General features: G+C 46.6%; 1 protein-coding gene across 2 annotated transcripts in view; it reads right to left on the bottom strand.

Moving 5' to 3' along the window:
• The window catches only part of LOC114603972 (putative E3 ubiquitin-protein ligase HERC6), a 29,031-nt gene extending 26,178 nt beyond the window's left edge, over positions 1 to 2,853 (bottom strand). For both annotated transcript variants that reach the window (XM_028743580.2, XM_077933830.1), the window contains exon 1: positions 2,529 to 2,853. In XM_028743580.2, the coding sequence (XP_028599413.2) occupies positions 2,529 to 2,784 (256 nt within the window). In that variant the 5' untranslated portion in view covers positions 2,785 to 2,853. The remainder of the gene's footprint in view (positions 1 to 2,528) is intronic.
• Positions 2,854 to 17,399: the final 14,546 nt, after the last annotated feature.

Raw genomic sequence — 17,399 nt, 5'->3', positions numbered from 1 at the left:
AACTGTCTAGAAAGGTAAATGGTGATGCCTTGGGTTCATGAACTCCCCCTTTTGTGAGTCAAGATACCCACGGTTTGATCTTGGTATATTTTAGGTGACTATAGTTAGAACAAACCATAGGTTCTCAAGTTTGAAGGCCAAAAGTTACAGCAAGTGTGGAGGATTTTGATCTCAAAAAGGGGAGGACACGCACCCCAGGCTTGTTTCCATTAATGCTAAACCATGGTTTAACATCTGAACACGCCACTCAATGTGATTTAAAAAAAATGATTAGCAGCCTCATATCTGGTGTTGTTTGGTAATTCTAAGAACACCCCCCAAAAAACCCACACACACCAGTGCAGTTTTGAAACAAGTGGTTAAAATCAGAGCAGTCTTCAAAGGATCAGTCTGCCATCTTCAATCAAAATGGCGTCCACTTGCATCCAAATATAGACAAAATCCTGCTCCTTGACTTCAGAAACCATCACGCAAAGCTTGAAGTAATGAATTAGCAGGTGTCCAAATGAATAGCAAACAGATGAATAAACAACTTTCCAAAATCTATAAATCTATAATTTATTGCACAATCTATATAAAGGGCATTTTTGTTGTTGCAAAGAATAGATATGATGGGTCAACTATCCCAAGCACATGCCACCCAACTTTTTAGGGATGAGAAAGCCGGACATCCGCACACTCTTTCCGCCAGGCAGATGCGCAATTTGAAAACAAAAACAAAGCCAAAAAAAGCATTCTAAAAACGTTCTTAAGAAACAATGCCCGTGTAAAGCATCTAAAGGTAGAGGTAAAGGAACCTCTGACCATTAGGTCCAGTTGTAACCGACTCTGGGGCTGCGGTGCTCATCTCGCTTTACTGGCCGAGGGAGCCGGTGTACAGCTTTCGGGTCATGTGGCCAGAATGACTAAGCCGCTTCTGTCGAACCAGAGCAGGACACGGAAACGCCGTTTACCTTCCCGCTGGAGCGGTACCTATTTATCTACTTGCACTTTGACGTGCTTTCGAATTGCTAGGTTGGCAGGAGCAGGGACCGAGCAACGGGAGCTCACCCTGTCGTGGGGATTTGAACCGCCAACCTTCTGATCAGCAAGTCCTAGGCTCTGTGGTTTAACCCACAGCGCCACCCGCGTCGTAACAATAGAAAGGCAGTGACCAACAACAAGTACGTAGTTGCATTTGTTCCATCCCTTTTCTAAAAGCAGTCTTGGATTACTGCTTCCGCGCTCCTTATGAAAGCAATATTTTCCAGGAAACTTATTTGCTGAAAAGAGAGTGATGCAAAATGGCAAAGGCCTCCACTTGCAGAGCCGTCTAGTTTTTTTGTTTTTTTCTGGAAGCCTAATTTCAGTTTGGACAAGTGCCCGGAGCAGACAAAAAACCCTCATTATCTCAAATAACAGGGAGACCAGCAGGTGGCAAGAGCGCGCAGAAGAGAGGAAAGGAAACCGAAAGCGTCTTTGCAAAGCGCGCCTCCTCACCAGAGGCTCTTACAGAAGGATGCGAGTCAAGGCTGAGAAGCGGAAACTGAAACTTAAAAGGCGCTCTCAGGTACAGCGGTGACTCATCCCTACGTGGCGGGGAAAGGGCTGAAATATTTTCTCTCGGTGGGCGAGAAGAAGAGCCCCCCACCCCAAACCACTGTAGAAGCAGCCGAGTGGTAGAGCGGTAAAACTGCTGGCACATTTGCTAAGCAAGGTCCGGTATGGGTTCAAATTGGATGGGGTGGACCAGGGGTTGGAATAGATGGTCTTTGGCGATCCCTTCCGACTCTACCATTCTAGGATTCTATTTAATTTCAAGCCCCCAACCCCGGGGGTGTCCCTTGGTAGGAATGGAATGGCTTGCGTTTCTCCACAACATCCTTTAGATATTTGCCCCCCTCGCAGGTGCGTGTGTGCGTGTGCTTTTTTTCAGTCTACAAACCGGAAAAGTTGGAAGGAAGGATCCTTGGGATACAGTATTATACACAAAGAGCGACGAATATCCCAAAGCGAGGGAGGGGGGAGCGAAGTTTTTGCCTTTGCCAGGGGACGTCTACTTCATTTTTTTTTCATTTTCACTAACGATATTTGCATGCCCGGCCAGGAATGTACGGGCAGCTCACATCAATGCATATATTATTATTATTATTATTATTATTATTATTATTATTATTATTATTATTTGTAAACCGCCTTCACCCGAGGATCACAGGGCCGTTCGCAACATAAAGTGACAAAATGAAAACGCAAAACAAGACAATAAAACAAAAGCAAAACAAACCAATACACCCCCCCCCCCCATAAAAGCAGCATTAAAAACATTCTTTCTGGCTTCTTTGGAAAGGAAGTGCAAAGAGGAAGATGCTCCGTTCACTCGACGGGGCGTGTGATCTCTTAGGATCGGGGCCTCCCCTGCTTCTCTCCCCTTTGTGATGGAAAGAGGTTTCCCAGATTTAGAAACTGCGAAGTGAGAAGAGGGTTAGAGATGGTAGAAGAAGACACGTGCCCCCCCCCCCCCACGCCGACCCTTCGTGTAGTGTCCCTACCTGGCACGTGGGCGCGCCGCTGCCCCGGGGGGAGCCTCCTGCCCAGCTGCCCCTGGGCGTTGTCCCCGCAAGAAGCCACGCTGCCATCGGCCCGAAGCAGCAGCGAGTGCCGCTCCCCGCAGGCCACCAGCACCACCTCCGGCCCACCGGGGGCTTCGGGGGCCCGGCGGAAAGGCAGCGGCTCCGAGACCCCGTCCTCGCCCAGCCCCAGCTGCCCGAAGGAGCCGTTCCCCCAGCAGCACAGCATCGTCGGCATCCTTGCTCCCTCCCTGCCCAACTTCGGTTCAACTTTCCTCCAGCTGGCTGAGCACCTCTTGCGCGCAACTGAGCTATGGGCCTGAATAGTGGCCAAACCGCGCCGCCTCTCCCAGAGGGCCCCGCCCACAAAATATTCGGAGGTTCGAAAACAGGGAGTGAAACTTAGAATGACAGCATCGTGGAGTTGGAAAGGGACCCACCAGGGTCATCTATTCCAACCCCCTGCATTGCATCCCTCTCTTTGCTGGAGGAATAGGGAGTTTCCTTTTTGCCTGTCACACAGCTCTTAAAACTGCAGGAGGGAGGGGTAAGAAGATCTTTTTTTAATAAAAAAATAAATGCAGGTATTGTTGTGTGTTTCCCCCCCTGTTGGCAAGCATACTGTGTTTTTAACCCTTCCATTATTATTATTTTTTAATTGATACAGCAAGAAAAGAAGAAAGAGAAAATACAAATACCAAATTACACACCGGAATAACCATAGACACATAATTTTCTTAATAAACGATAAAACATAAATTGGTCTTAACGCTAAAGACCCAACTTCCCGTCTATTCCATATTTTGATTTCACATTACTTATTGCCAATACAGTGGTACCTCGGGTTAAGTACTTAATTCGTTCCGGAGGTCCGTTCTTAACCTGAAACTGTTCTTAACCTGAAGCACCACTTTAGCTAAGGGGGCCGCCCGCTGCAGCTGTGCCACCGGAGCACGATTTCTGTTCTCATCCTGAAGCAAAGGTCTTAACCCGAGGTACTATTCCTGGGTTAGCGGAGTCTGTAACCTGAAGCGTATGTAACCCGAGGTACCACTGTACACACTTTTATCATAATTAAACTTTTTCTTAATATATCTTAATTCTTATATCTACCTTGCAACTATTACTGAAGTTCCTCGAATGCTGCATACTGTATTTTTAAAGCGCTGCACACCTTAGGCTGCCGTGTGTCAGTCCCCTGCAAGTGCACTGTAACACTTGTTGCTGCAAGAAGTCACACTAACTGATTCTCAGCCTGTTAGGTGGCTGTTAAATGCACAGGAGCCTTGTTGTTTTAAGAAGCAAAGCAGTTGTAATTGAAAACTAATAAAAAATGTTATTTTTAAAAAAGGAGCAAAGTGGTGTTTTCAAACTATAACCCCACTGTGCTCTCTGCACCAACTTAGCCCCGTGTTAGGCAAAATATTCCTACATTGCAGAGGGTTGGACTAGATGACCCCGGGTCCATTCCAACTCTGCAATTCCATGACATTGGTACCTTGGTTTACAACCATAATCGGTTCTGGAGGTCTGGTTGTAAACCAAAACAGGTTGTAACCCAAGGCGCGCTTTCGCCAATGGGGCCTCAAAAAAGAGGGGTTGTGTAATCTCCCCCCCAAAAAATGGGTTCAAAAAAAGGGACACACACTTCCAGATTTGACGTGGTTGTAATCCAAAATGGTTGTATTCCAAAGCGGTTGCAAACCAAGGTACCACTGTATTCTGTTCTCTGTTACACTCTGCTTTTCTCCTCATTTCCCACCTCATATCGATTAGTCCCCTTTCCCCACATCTCTTAATTTCCCCTGTTCTTTCCACAGTCTTTGTTTTGGCCCTGTTTCAGTCATCATCCCTATCTCTTGCCCTATTTTACTCTTTGCTGGATTTGGCTGCAAATAGCACACCAAGCTTGCACTCCCACTGGAATTCACACAGTGAGGGAGTCTTAGCTGCGGGTGGATCCTGCAGCAGAGCTAGCTTTCGCATCTTGCCTGGCTGGCTGCACCTGGCTGGAAAATGAATGCCACTTTAGGGTGGCCAGATATGGTTGGGGAAAGGGCAGGGCTGTTTGTCTTGCAAACTTGAATGGTTGCACAGAAGGAATTCAGCAGGAGCAGTTTGTCATGCAAAAGACACTTGATGAAATTCCCTCTTCCACACTCCTCTCAGAGGTGCAGGAGACATCGTTAATTTTCCATTTGGCTGCAGATGTGCTCCAGTTGGAGAACAGCCTTTACCAAAGGTGTCATGGACTTTGAAGACGCTCGAATACAGGACAAAAGGGAGAAACGTGCTAAGAGGAAGGCACGCTTGGCAAACCCTCACCGTGATCAACTCCCTTCCAGATACCTATGTCCCCACCATGGAAGGACGTGTGGATCCAGAATTGGCCTCCACAGTCACTTGCAGACTCACGGTTAAGACCGTGTTCATGGAAGACAATCTTGGCTTTGAGTGATCGCCAAAGAAGAAGAAAGAAGGGTGTAGCTGGGGGGGCAGGGAGGGGCAGCTGCCCCCCAAATAAAAATACATAACAAAGTGAGGTTCTGCCCCCCCTAACAAAAGGCCTGCCCGCCCCCAAAATCCTGGCTATGCCCATGGCAGCATGCCAACATTACTGCCTGGAGGCAGAGGAGAAACAGTGGCGATAGTGTCACAAGTTTGTGGGTGCCTGTACTCCCTTTTCTAATTCCAGGGTGCCAGACATTGGATTTAGCATGTTAAAATATAAGGCAGTGATTAAAAATAAGGCTGGCTGATGAAGTCATCGCCTGGAGGGACAGGCCATTGAAAAAGCACAAAGAAATGGCTGATGACCCATTAAGAAGGCCATAAGCAGAGACTCTCTGGGCCAGAAAGCAAATGGGGGAAACCCCTCCCAGAGTTAGCAGAGACAAAAGGACAGAGTTTCAGGAGGGAGGGGCAGAACTGCACAAGCTGAGGCAGAATCAGGGCCTGCCTAATGGAAGGGCAAATCCTGATTCTAGCCTTAGACCATCCGGGTTGTTTTTGTCACTGCACAGTATTTAATGATACATTGCCCCAGCAGAGGGCAGTGCACACCCAAAATATTTCAACTTGGTGGAAGTCTTACAACAAATCCAGCTATTTGCACATTGTAATGCAAGTCATTGAGTCAGAACACGGTTCCACTGAGTTCAAGTTAAATGCAAATGCATATTGAATTGTGGCTATAACCCTGGAGCACTAAAAAACAGTTAAGCCAACTGAACTCAGTGGAATTTACTTCCGAGTAAACGTGCCTGCTAGTGGGCTGCACATCTTCATCCTCACGTAACTTAAGATGTGCATCGTCACTTGTTTCCATCTTGCAGAAGGGAAATTGGGCTGAGAGAGTTCTTGTGTTAGCAGGTGAGAAGGGAATCTTGACTGATGAAGTCATGGATGCTTTAGCTGAGATTCCTGCATGATGTGAACAGCACCTATCACACACAGAGACGCATAGGCCACCACCAACTCTACACCTGATGCTCTCACACTGCTGGTTTTTTTAAAGCTGCATACACATGATGTTAGCCACAATCCACATTGATCCTGTACTTTCTTGAGAAACATTGCTATCTGCTATCTTTTATCCTCAAACCAGCTTCAGTCCGACTAGAAAACATAAGACCACCTGTTTCTCAAAAGCCCCCTACTTATGAAAATGTTGTTACGAGTTATCTGTGGTAGTTTTTGTTATGCAAATGGTGCCACTGTATCCGCCAATATGTCCTAGCACAAAACTGATATGTGCTGCCGTGCAAGTCATGTGGTCCACGCATTTTTGGACACCATGCTCTCACGCGAGAACACAGCCCCCTAAAATGGGATGTCCAGGACAGTTGGTGGGGTGGTTCCACCCTCGGTGCTATTTGTTTAGAAAAAGAGGTGGCAGAACTCTCCACAAACGCCTCCCTTGTTCTCTTATCATGGCAATAATGTCCACTTGAGAGGTGCCGGAACTGAGTTCCAGTGAGTTCTGGCTGGGGGGAAAAAGCCCCGATTAAACTCCATAGGATTTACTTTTGAGGAGACTTGTTTTTAAGATTGCACTGTCAGGTAATTTATTTCCTGTAACCCCATCCTGAATAAGCTAACTCAGAAGTAAATCCCTCCAAATATAATTCTCTTTACTTCCAGGCAAGTATGCCTGGGAACTCAGCCACTTACGTGTATTTTGAAACTGAGGCAGGCTTTATTTTCGTCAGCGTGTACAATCCTGAACTTTCATACCATTGACTTGGTGGGCTAAAAGCTTACGTCATTTAAGCTGCTGGTTTAATTTTTGCTTGTTTGCTTGGCTTTTTTTTTTTGCAGGGGAGTGTTTCTCTCTTTACCAGGGACACTATTTCATTACTGACGAAACATCCCTTCAAATATGCAGCTGGTAAAAATAAACTTCCAAATAACCACCTAGAAAAAAATCCTAGAAGGTTTGTGAGAGGGGGATTGATGGCATCATGTTTCACACCCCTAATATATTTATGTGGTTGACATGTGTCCTTCAGCTCTTGTTTGTGTTGTAAGAATAAAAAATGCTCCTTTTCCCATACAAAGTCCTTTTTTAGGTTCCCTATTGGTAGGAGAAAATAACAGAGGCAAACCAGAGAATATTGAGAAGCAAAGCAGCTAGTAAGCCTGATCTTTATTAAAGCTGTTGCAACAGGGTGCTCCCTTCACACACAGGAGGGGGGGGGAGGGACCACGAGCACAGGCGTGCAAGCCCTTATATAGACATTTGAAATTGCCTACCCTGGAGAACAAGACCACCCCTAGAAGCATCATAGATACATCACAGAAGGGGTGTAGCCCAAAACTACCCCCTAGATACATCATACCTACATCACAGAAAAGGCGGTCTACAACAGAAATCTGAGTGCATTGTTTTTATCATGTCTGCCAGGTTACCTGTTAATGGTCACTTGACTGGATTACCTGGGGAGACTGGACATTCTTTTTTAATGATAACTACTGGGCTCACACGCTATTCATATCTTAAACGTGCCCTTAAGACAGGATTTGTGAGCGAAGAGACAATGGGGAGATTTCCCATTTCCTTTGACCTTGCAGAGAAATATTTGAGGTCATTTTGGGAGAGAGAAAATGGTTTCAGGAGTTTTCTGTGGGTTTCAGACACATGGTTTACATATTTGTATGTGTTTGATTGGTACATTTATGAACATCTATTACATATATATATATATATATATATATATATATATGCTTTCGTAGATTTTCACGGGTATAGGTATGCAGGTTTTGGTGTCCTCGGGTGTCTTCCCGTGTAAAAGTTGGGGTGTCTAGGCGACGTTTCGACGAGGTCTCACTCGTCATCTTCAGGCTGGTGCTTTCGGCTTCTTGTTACATCACAGTTCCCTCTCCACCAGACCCTCTCCACAGATAAATTACAGACACCATCCAGTAGCCAAACCATGATGGCACCTCCGGATGCTGCACCCCCCTGCAATCCCTACACAGATCTGGCTGGCACAGGCCACAAAACCACAGCTCGCCCCTATACACGAAGCCAAGCCAGAGCACAACTACAGCCATCTTCTCAGAAAAACTCTTCACAAAGTTCAAGAGGTCAAGACACAAAGGCTTTAGCAACTAATCCACACCTAATGACCCACCTAAGTGGTACTCAGGATATCACTCAAGAAGTCACTCAAGATATCCCTCAAGCAACTAAGGAACAAAAGAAGAAAAGGCACACTAGCCTGGGAACTTCCTCTCGGCCCAGAACATTGGAGGCTATACACCACACCCCTCAACAGTATTTATAGGAACTCAAACACTGAGATCCTGCTCTGTTCCAGTAACAAGAAGCCGAAAGCACCAGCCTGAAGATGACGAGTGAGAACTCGTCGAAACGTCGCCTAGACACCCCAACTTTTACACGGGAAGACACCCGAGGACACCAAAACCTGCATATATATATATATATATATATAACCTTAAAATTCTTATAACACTTGCCTTGTTGGAGAATAGAGAATAGAGGGGAGGGGGTGACTCCAAGTAGAAACTCCACTACCACACAAAAGTGAAATGTATATTTGTTACTCTAGCCACCTTTGCTTCTGTGCCACTCACCCTAGTAACAGGGTGAGCATGTCCAGCACCTGTTACTGACGCCACTTGCAAATTTATTGCGTATTCCCCCCCTGTCTCGTGCTTGTTGGCTGCAGTCAGTTATATGGAGGGTTATATGTGGACTGGGTCCTCCTCTGTGGCGATGTAATTTCAGCTCCGGGCTACGCTTCACTCATGAGGCACTGTGACAGCAAGGAACATGGAGCTGAAGATTCCACAGGGACAGCAGATTCCATAGTTTAACTCTGCGTTGTGCAAAGAATTTCCTCTCTCCTGAGCCTAGTGGCATTCAGATTCATGGAAAGAACTGTAGCTGTATTATATTACAAGAGCAGCAGGGAAAATAATAATTCTCTGCTTTCAATTCATATATGACTAGAGATTAAATTAAGGGGGGGGGGTCAGAAAAGCTCCCTGTTGCAATAGACCTTCTCTCCCTCACTCTCGGGACGCGGTGGCGCTGTGGGTTAAACCATAGAGCCTAGGGTTTGCCAATCAGAAGGTCGGCGGTTTGAATCCCCGCGACGGGGTGAGCGCCTGTTGCTCTGTCCCAGCTCCTGCCAACCTAGCAGTTCAAAAGCACGTCAAAGTGCAAGTAGATAAATAGGTACCGCTCCGGCGGGAAGGTAAATGGTGTTTCCGTGCACTGCTGTGGTTCACCAGAAGCAGCTTAGTTATGCTGGCCACATGACCCGGAAGCAGTCTGCGGACAAATGCCGGCTCCCTTGGCCTATAGAGCAAGATGAGCACCACAGCCCCAGAGTCGTCCACGACTGGACCTAATGGTCGGGGGTCCCTTTACCTTTACCTCTCCCTCTCTGCATGTAAAATCAATGTGTGATCTCCACAGACAGGACCAGTGAGGGACTTGGGTTGTCAGGGTCTGGCTGGATGAGGAGGAGGGGTGGGAAGCACCAGCCAGGGAGCCCCCAAGTTGCTAAGGTGGTTGGACAGTGCCTTGTACACCTCCTTATGGGAACTCCTGCAGCCAACTGGTGCCAAACATATAGCACTGCTTTCCTTTGGACCTGTTGCATGAATTTATGTATAGGTTGGGGGGGGGTTGCCCCTCCAGCAGATATCATGCACATGCAGCCCACTACCAAAATCAGCACAATCACTTTTGTGATTTGTCCCCACAAAACACTTCATCACAGTTTCCTCCTATCTATTCAAAGGGCTTCGGCTGCCCAATACCAAATGTAACATTTCACTGATAAATGTACTGGCTCACTGGGGAAACTTCAGAAATTGATACAGACATGTGAGCTCAGCTACTCAGCAGCCCCTCTGCCTAAGTGGATAATTCCTGGCATCCTGATACCTGAGTGCCAGACAGGTAGACATTTCAGAAATAACAAACCCAAATGAAGACAAAAGGGTGTGATTAACTTGGCTGGGAAACAGGGAAAAGTAAATATCTCTTTTGTTACACTTGATGGGTGTTTGGTGGAGGGCAAGGGGAACCATGGGGCAGGGTCCAGGATGCTCAGATTACTGCCACCAGACCTCCCCTTTCATGATGTAACCATGATGTATTAGCGATGTCAGACCAAATTGCAAACATGCGCTGGATTATGGAGAAAGCTAGAGAGTTCCAGAAAGACATCTACTTCTGCTTCATTGACTATGCAAAAGCCTTTGACTGTGTCGACCACAGCAAACTATGGCAAGTTCTTAAAGAAATGGGAGTGCCTGATCACCTCATCTGTCTCCTGAGAAATCTCTATGTGGGACAAGAAGCTGCAGTTAGAACTGGATATGGAACAACTGATTGGTTCAAAATTGGGAAAGGAGTACGGCAAGGCTGTATATTGTCTCCCTGGTTATTTAACTTATATGCAGAATTCATCATGCGAAAGGCTGGGCTGGATGAATCCCAAGCTGGAATTAAGATTGCCGGAAGAAATAGCAACAACCTCAGATATGCAGATGACACAACCTTGATGGCAGAAAGTGAGGAGGAATTAAAGAACCTTTTATTGAGGGTGAAAGAGGAGAGTGCAAAATATGGTCTGAAGCTCAACATCAAAAAAACGAAGATCATGGCCACTGGTCCCATCACCTCCTGGCAAATAGGAGAAGAAATGGAGGCAGTGAGAGATTTTACTTTCTTGGGCTCCATGATCACTGCAGATGGTGACAGCAGCCACGAAATTAAGAGACGCCTGCTTCTTGGGAAAGCAATGACAAACCTAGACAGCATCTTAAAAAGTAGAGACATCACCTTGCCAACAAAGGTCCGTATAGTAAAAGCTATGGTTTCCCCAGTAGTGATGTATGGAAGTGAGAGCTGGACCATAAAGAAGGCTGATCGCCGAAGAATTGATGCTTTTGAATTATGGTGCTGGAGGAGACTCTTGAGAGTCCCATGGACTGCAAGAAGATCAAACCTCTCCATTCTGAAGGAAATCAGTCCTGAGTGCTCACTGGAAGGACAGATCCTGAAGCTGAGGCTCCAATACTTTGGCCACCTCATGAGAAGAGAAGACTCCTTGGAAAAGACCCTGATGTTGGGAAAGATGGAGGGCACAAGGACAAGGGGACGACAGAGGACGAGATGGTTGGATAGTGTCTTCGAAGCTACAAACATGAGTCTGACCAAACTGCGGGAGGCAGTGGAAGACAGAAGTGCCTGGCATGCTCTGGTCCATGGAGTCACGAAGAGTCGGACATGACTAAACGACTAAACAACAACAAAGCATGGGGATTAGCAGCTAATAAAAGTTTCGGTTCTTTTTTGTTCGGGGCTTTCATCTTGTTCCACCTTGTGGCAGGTGGGAGTCCTGTTGCGATAGTCTTCAATAAAGACCAAGCCTACTGGCTGCTGTTTTGCTCTGGTATTTCTGGCTGGTGTCCTTATTTTTTTTGTCCAAAGGAGCCCTCAGATTTCTCTGTTTTAACAGTCCACATTGGCAAGAACCAAGATGGGGGCTTTTCGTCTGGGAAACCCAGGACCTCCATAAACACTGCCTGGGCTTGCACCCTGGGAAGGTCACTTCGCTGCTGCTTATGCACACTGCATTGTCTCTTGAGACAGACGGATGCCAACAAGCTGTTTAGGGGCTTTAAACACTAATGTAAAGGTAAAGGAACCCCTGACCGTTAGGTCCAGTTGTGGCCGACTCTGGGGTTGTGGCGTTCATCTCGCTTTATTGGCTGAGGGAGCTGGCGTACATCTTCCGGGTCATGTGGCCAGCATGACTAAGCTGCTTCTGGCGAACCAGAGCAGCGCACGGAAATGCCGTTTACCTTCCCACCAGAGCGGTACCTATTTATCTGCTTGCACTCTGGCGTGCTTTTGAACTGCTAGGTTGGCAGGAGCAGGGACTGAGCCAGTGGCGTAGCGTGGGGGGTGCAGGGGGGGCCGGCCGCACCGGGCGCAACATCTGGGATTAGGGCAAATCCACAGGTTAGGGGGCGCAAATCCACGGGTTAGGGGGCGCAAATTACTTGCCTTGCCCCAGGTGCTGACAACCCATGCTACGCCACTGGACTGAGCAACGGGATCTCACCCCGTCGCGGGGATTCGAACCGCCGACCTTCTGATCGGCAAGCCCTAGGCTCTGTGGTTTAACCCACAGTGCCACCCGCATCCCCAAAACACTAATGTAAGCACCTTGAATTGGGCCTGGAAATGAAGTGGCAACCAGCAACAGATGTTTTAAAAGAGAAGTTGTGTAGAGTTCTGAATTTAACCTCAGTCTGTAATCTCGAGTGCTGCATTTTGGATTAGTTTAAATTTCCAACCCAGAGTCTTTATATAAACACTGGCTTATCTCTATTAGCAAAGAATGAGGCGGGTTCAACATGACATGTCAGTGAGTCATCCAAGGTTGCTAGAGATTACGAGCAATTTAAGCTTTCACTGACAGCAAGACCTGAGGAATGTAAACTCTCTTTTCTTCCTCAGTTGCTAATGTTTAGCCTTTAAATCATATATTTACTGTTGCTCTATTCTAAGAGGTGTGGAGAGATCGAGGAACAGCGGGAGACACAACCTTCCATGCTCTGATTTTCAGTAAGCAGGAATGCTTTGAATCTGTGCAAAACCAAAACAACCTTCTTATGCATGCTAAACAACTCTCTATAGAAAAGACATTCTGTATGGGATTAAGGGGAATAAGTCCAAATTTCTAGAAGACGGCGAACTGTATTATCTGCCTTGCTGATGCAATTTTCAGCAGCGGTTAAGGAGAGAGGAAAGACTTTGCCATTGGGTAAAGAGCTGGCCAATAGAACTCCATGCCAGTTGCTACACCCATTCTGTGCTCTAATATTCTATTTTCAGAAGAAAGGAGGCAATTATCTGTGTGAAGCAGAGTCCAGTAGGTACTGATGGGTATTTAAAAAACAGACAAACAAGGACACCTATTTGCCTTCCTTTGCCCGGAGTATAATAAACATCACAATCTGGGCTGAAACCATGCAGTATCAAAGAGGGATGTAAGTGTTAACTGCATATTGGACAGCAGCCTGGAGTTCAGCTTCCTTCTCTAAGGCTGAGAACTTGAGCCAAACAGCTTTCTAAAGGAATTTGCTACGGAGACATGCATGTTAAGTAAGAGATAACCAGAAGAGCTTAGCCTTCTCTGCTATTGCTTTTTAAAAACTCATTTTTAAAAAAATTCTTCTTGGGCAGTGTAATGGTTCTAGGGGTTGCTAGGCTGGGTTGCCTGAGTGAACCCTTTCTGTCTGGACAGCCACTCGCCCGTGGCTGTCTCAATCGCTGGCAGAATCCGTCAGTGGGCGTTTCTTGAACTTCTTCCAGCAAGGAAGCTCTTTGACGCCTAGTCTCCGTGCGCGGAAGCCTTCTGCGCAGGGAGGGTGTGGGCAGCGGAGGACCCGTGCTCTCCCCGCTGGTCCCCGGCGAGGAGTCATGGAGCCACCTTGCCGATTCCCCCATCTGCCCTCCTTCTCCACTGGTGCTACGCTGATTTCCTTCCCCAGAAGCTGGGCTGCTTCTTTCCCTCCCGGGACGCTCTCCGGAACCCCTCTGGAGCCCTCCCTCTCCCTCTGGCTCCGATGGCAGTTCCCTGACAGGCAACATTCTTTGGCTTAGAAAATAAATCCACAGTGTCCTCAATCATTAAACTGCTTACTGCACAGAAACCTTTTACTTTACCGGTCCTGCCTGATAGTCAAACATTGGGAACTTGTTGCCTTTGGCATGTTGTTGGACTCTAATTCCCATCAGCTGCAGCCAGCACGGCCAATGGTGAAGGATGATGGGAGTTGTAGTCTGGAAAACAACCAGAGGTTTCCCACCCTCCCATAGTCCATGGGAAATCAAAGCTCAAATACTAAAGGATAACTGGTGCAGGTTTCTTCCAGGGCCGGCTCAACCATGAGGCAAGGTGAGGGGGCTGCCTTAGGTGGCAGGATTTGCAGGGACAGCAGATCCCAATGTAGATCTTTATCCCCCCCTCCCCTTATTCCTGATGTAGATTTTCACTCACCCTTCTTCCCTGGTGGGGAGGAGGCCCCATTTTGTCATTCACTTCACGCCCCAGAGTCTTGGGCCAGCCCTAGCTTAAAGCTAAGAAGGTGTTGGTTTGCTGAATCTGGACTGAATTCAGCCTTCTCACAGGTGTTGGTAACTTAACTGGTTTATTAACAGGTTTTTATCCCATTCCAGGGCAGGACTCTTTAATATATGCCTGCCACAGCTTTTCTCCCAGGTCAGAGGTTCCCAAACTCTGGTCCATGGACCACCCGTGGTCTGTGAGCTTCATGCAGGTAGTCCAGGGCATGTGTATGGATTTGGGGTTGAAGGTGGGAGGCGAGGCATCCACTGCATTAAACATCCTTATTGATTTTTAACTGTATTTTTATTGCATCTTTCATTTCTTATGTTCTATTTGATTGCATTACAGTTTGAAACCTACGCAATTTAAATTGTAATGCAATAAAATAAAATGCATAAGAAACAAACGAAGCAAAAGGGTACAGTTAAAAATCATGCAGATCTCGAAAAGCACAATACAATTGTTACAGCAGGTCGGGTGGAAACATCATTAAGTGGTCTGCCAAGAACCTGAGCAATTTCCCAGTGTGCCATGGAACAAAAAGTATGGAAAACACTGAGATAGGCCCTGGGAAGACTGTGAAAGAGGAGTTGGAGTTATTTGGGAATGGCGCACAGTATTTCACTGTGCCTGAGTGTATGTGGCCAATACACATGGCCAATTCCCCATAAACCCTATATGTCCTGTCCTGAATTCTGTGGAAGCAGAGATACATACATGTAGCCTTTTGGAGTAACATCAACCTCTTTTTTCCTTACAGATAATTACTGCAGCTTGAACACCTCTTTGCATTTCAGCTTCAGGATCAGAGAGAAGAATCCCATGGAAACATATCACATTACAGAACTGGGTTGTTGTTGTTGTTTAGTCGTGTCCGACTCTTCGTGACCCCATGGACCAGAGCATGCCAGGCACTCCAGTCTTCCACTACCTCCCGCAGTTTGGTCAAACTCATGTTCACAGCTTCGAGAACACTGTCCAACCATCTCGTCCACTGTTGTCCCCTTCTCCTTGTGCCCTCCATCTTTCCCAGCATCAGGGTCTTTTCCAGGGAGTCTTCTCTTCTCATGAGGTGGCCAAAGTATTGGAGCCTCAGCTTCAGGATCTGTCCTTCCAGTGAGCACTCAGGGCTGATTTCCTTAAGAATGGATGCGTTTGATCTTCTTGCAGTCCATGGGACTCTCAAGAGTCTCCTCCAGCACCATAATTCAAAAGCATCAATTCTTCAGCGATCAGCCTTCTTTATGGTCCAGCTTTCACTTCCATACATCACTACCGGGAAAACCATGGCTTTAACTATACGGACCTTTGTTGGCAAGGTGATGTCTCTACTTTTTAAGATGTTGTCTAGGTTTGTCATCGCTTTTCTCCAAAGAAGCAGGCGTCTTTTAATTTTGTGGCTGCTGTCACCATCTGCAGTGATCATAGAGCCCAAGAAAGTAAAATCTCTCGCTGCCTCCATTTCTTCCCCTTCTATTTGCCAGGAGGTGATGGGACCAGTTGGGAGAGCCAAGCAAATAAGGAACAGAATGAATGGAAAACAGAGCAGTGCCGTTTCTATGGTAGTTTAAGAGATTAACCCCTAGAACATTGCTATGCACTCCTCACTTTCACAAGCAACAAGAAGTTTCCTTTGGCTTACAGTGGACCGGAGATTTAAGTGCCTAGGTAATATTTGCTTGTTTTTAAATATATATATATACAGGGAGGCTGTAAGTAGAAGCAAACGACACTCCTCCACAGCAGCCAATCTGCTCTCATGTGCTTCAACTTTGTCAACTTACACCTGTCTTCAAAACTGCCTGCATAATCTGCTGAAGAAGAAGAAGGAGAGTTTGGATTTGATATCCCGCTTTATCACTACCCGAAGGAGTCTCAAAGCGGCTAACAATCTCCTTTCCCTTCCTTCCCCACAACAAACACTCTGCGAGGTGAGTGGGGCTAAGAGACTTCAGAGAAGTGTGACTAGCCCAAGGTCACCCAGCAGCTGCATGTGGAAGAGCGGAGACGCGAACCTGGTTCCCCAGATTGCAAGACTACCGCTCTTAACCACTACACCACACTGGCTGAGCCCTAGTCACAACCCTCTGTATTTGCAGGAAACATCCACAGCCATGAAGCTTAAGGAACACTTAATTTCTGCCTCTAGGGTCACAAAAGTCTGTAAACATAACCATTGTGATAGACCAGCTCGCAGTAACCAGGACAGCAAACATACCAATGTGTTGCTACTTGCTTGCATTTCAGTGGCAAGATCAGAGCACTATTGCATCAGGCCCTGTCTAAAATGACACATAATTCGCACCTTGTGGAGACTGGAACTTGAATGTAGAAAATCTCCATTTTCCCAGGGAGTGTAAGGAGTTCCTGAAATGGGTCAGGGAAGACCCAGCTGCGGAAAAAGCAAATTCCTTGCCAGGGATCATTAAGAAAGTAACTGAAAACTAGTGATATCATAATGACTTTTAAGTGTATTATGTGACCCCATTTGGAATACTATACAGTTGTGGTTGCTTCACCTCTTAAAAAGGATAGTGTGGAGTTTGAAAAGTTTCAGAAAAGGAAAACCAAAATGATCAAGGGCGGGAGAACTCCCATATGAGGAAAAGGTTTGCATTTGGCATTTGAGCTCCTGGGCCGAACGTTGGACGATTCAGGACAAAAGAAAGTACAGTCGTACCTCGGAAGCCGAACAGAATCCATTCCAGAAGTCTGTTCGACTTCCAAAACGTTTCAAAACCAAGGCACGGCTTCTGACTGGCTGCAGGAGCTTCCTCCAATCGGAACCCGCAGAACCCACATCGGACGTTCAGGTTCCAAAGAATGTTCACAAACCGGAACACTCACTCCTGGGTTTGCATCGTTCAGGAGCCAAAACGTTCGAGTCGCAAGGCGCTCGACTTCTGAGGTACGACTGTACTTCATACAGTGCACAGTATAACTGCACTCCCCACACTTATGCCCCCTGGCAACTGATATTCAGAGGGCTACTGACTCCAATACTGGAGATAGGATGCAGCCATAATGACTCGCAGCCATTGATAGCCTTATCCTTCATCACTTTATCTAATCCCCTATAAATTTATCTAATCTCCTTTTAAAGTCCAAGTTGGTGGCCATGACTACATCTTGTGCTACTGAAGTCCAAAGTTTAATTAAGTGCTGTGTGAAGAAATACTTTCTTTCATCCATTCTTAATTCTTCCAACATTCAGGTTATCTGGATG

Source organism: Podarcis muralis, chromosome 9, assembly GCF_964188315.1.
Source record: "Podarcis muralis chromosome 9, rPodMur119.hap1.1, whole genome shotgun sequence".
NCBI classification, from domain to species: Eukaryota; Metazoa; Chordata; class Lepidosauria; order Squamata; family Lacertidae; genus Podarcis; species Podarcis muralis.
Note: the sequence above shows the minus strand (reverse complement) of the source record. Positions and strands in the feature narration are given on the sequence as shown.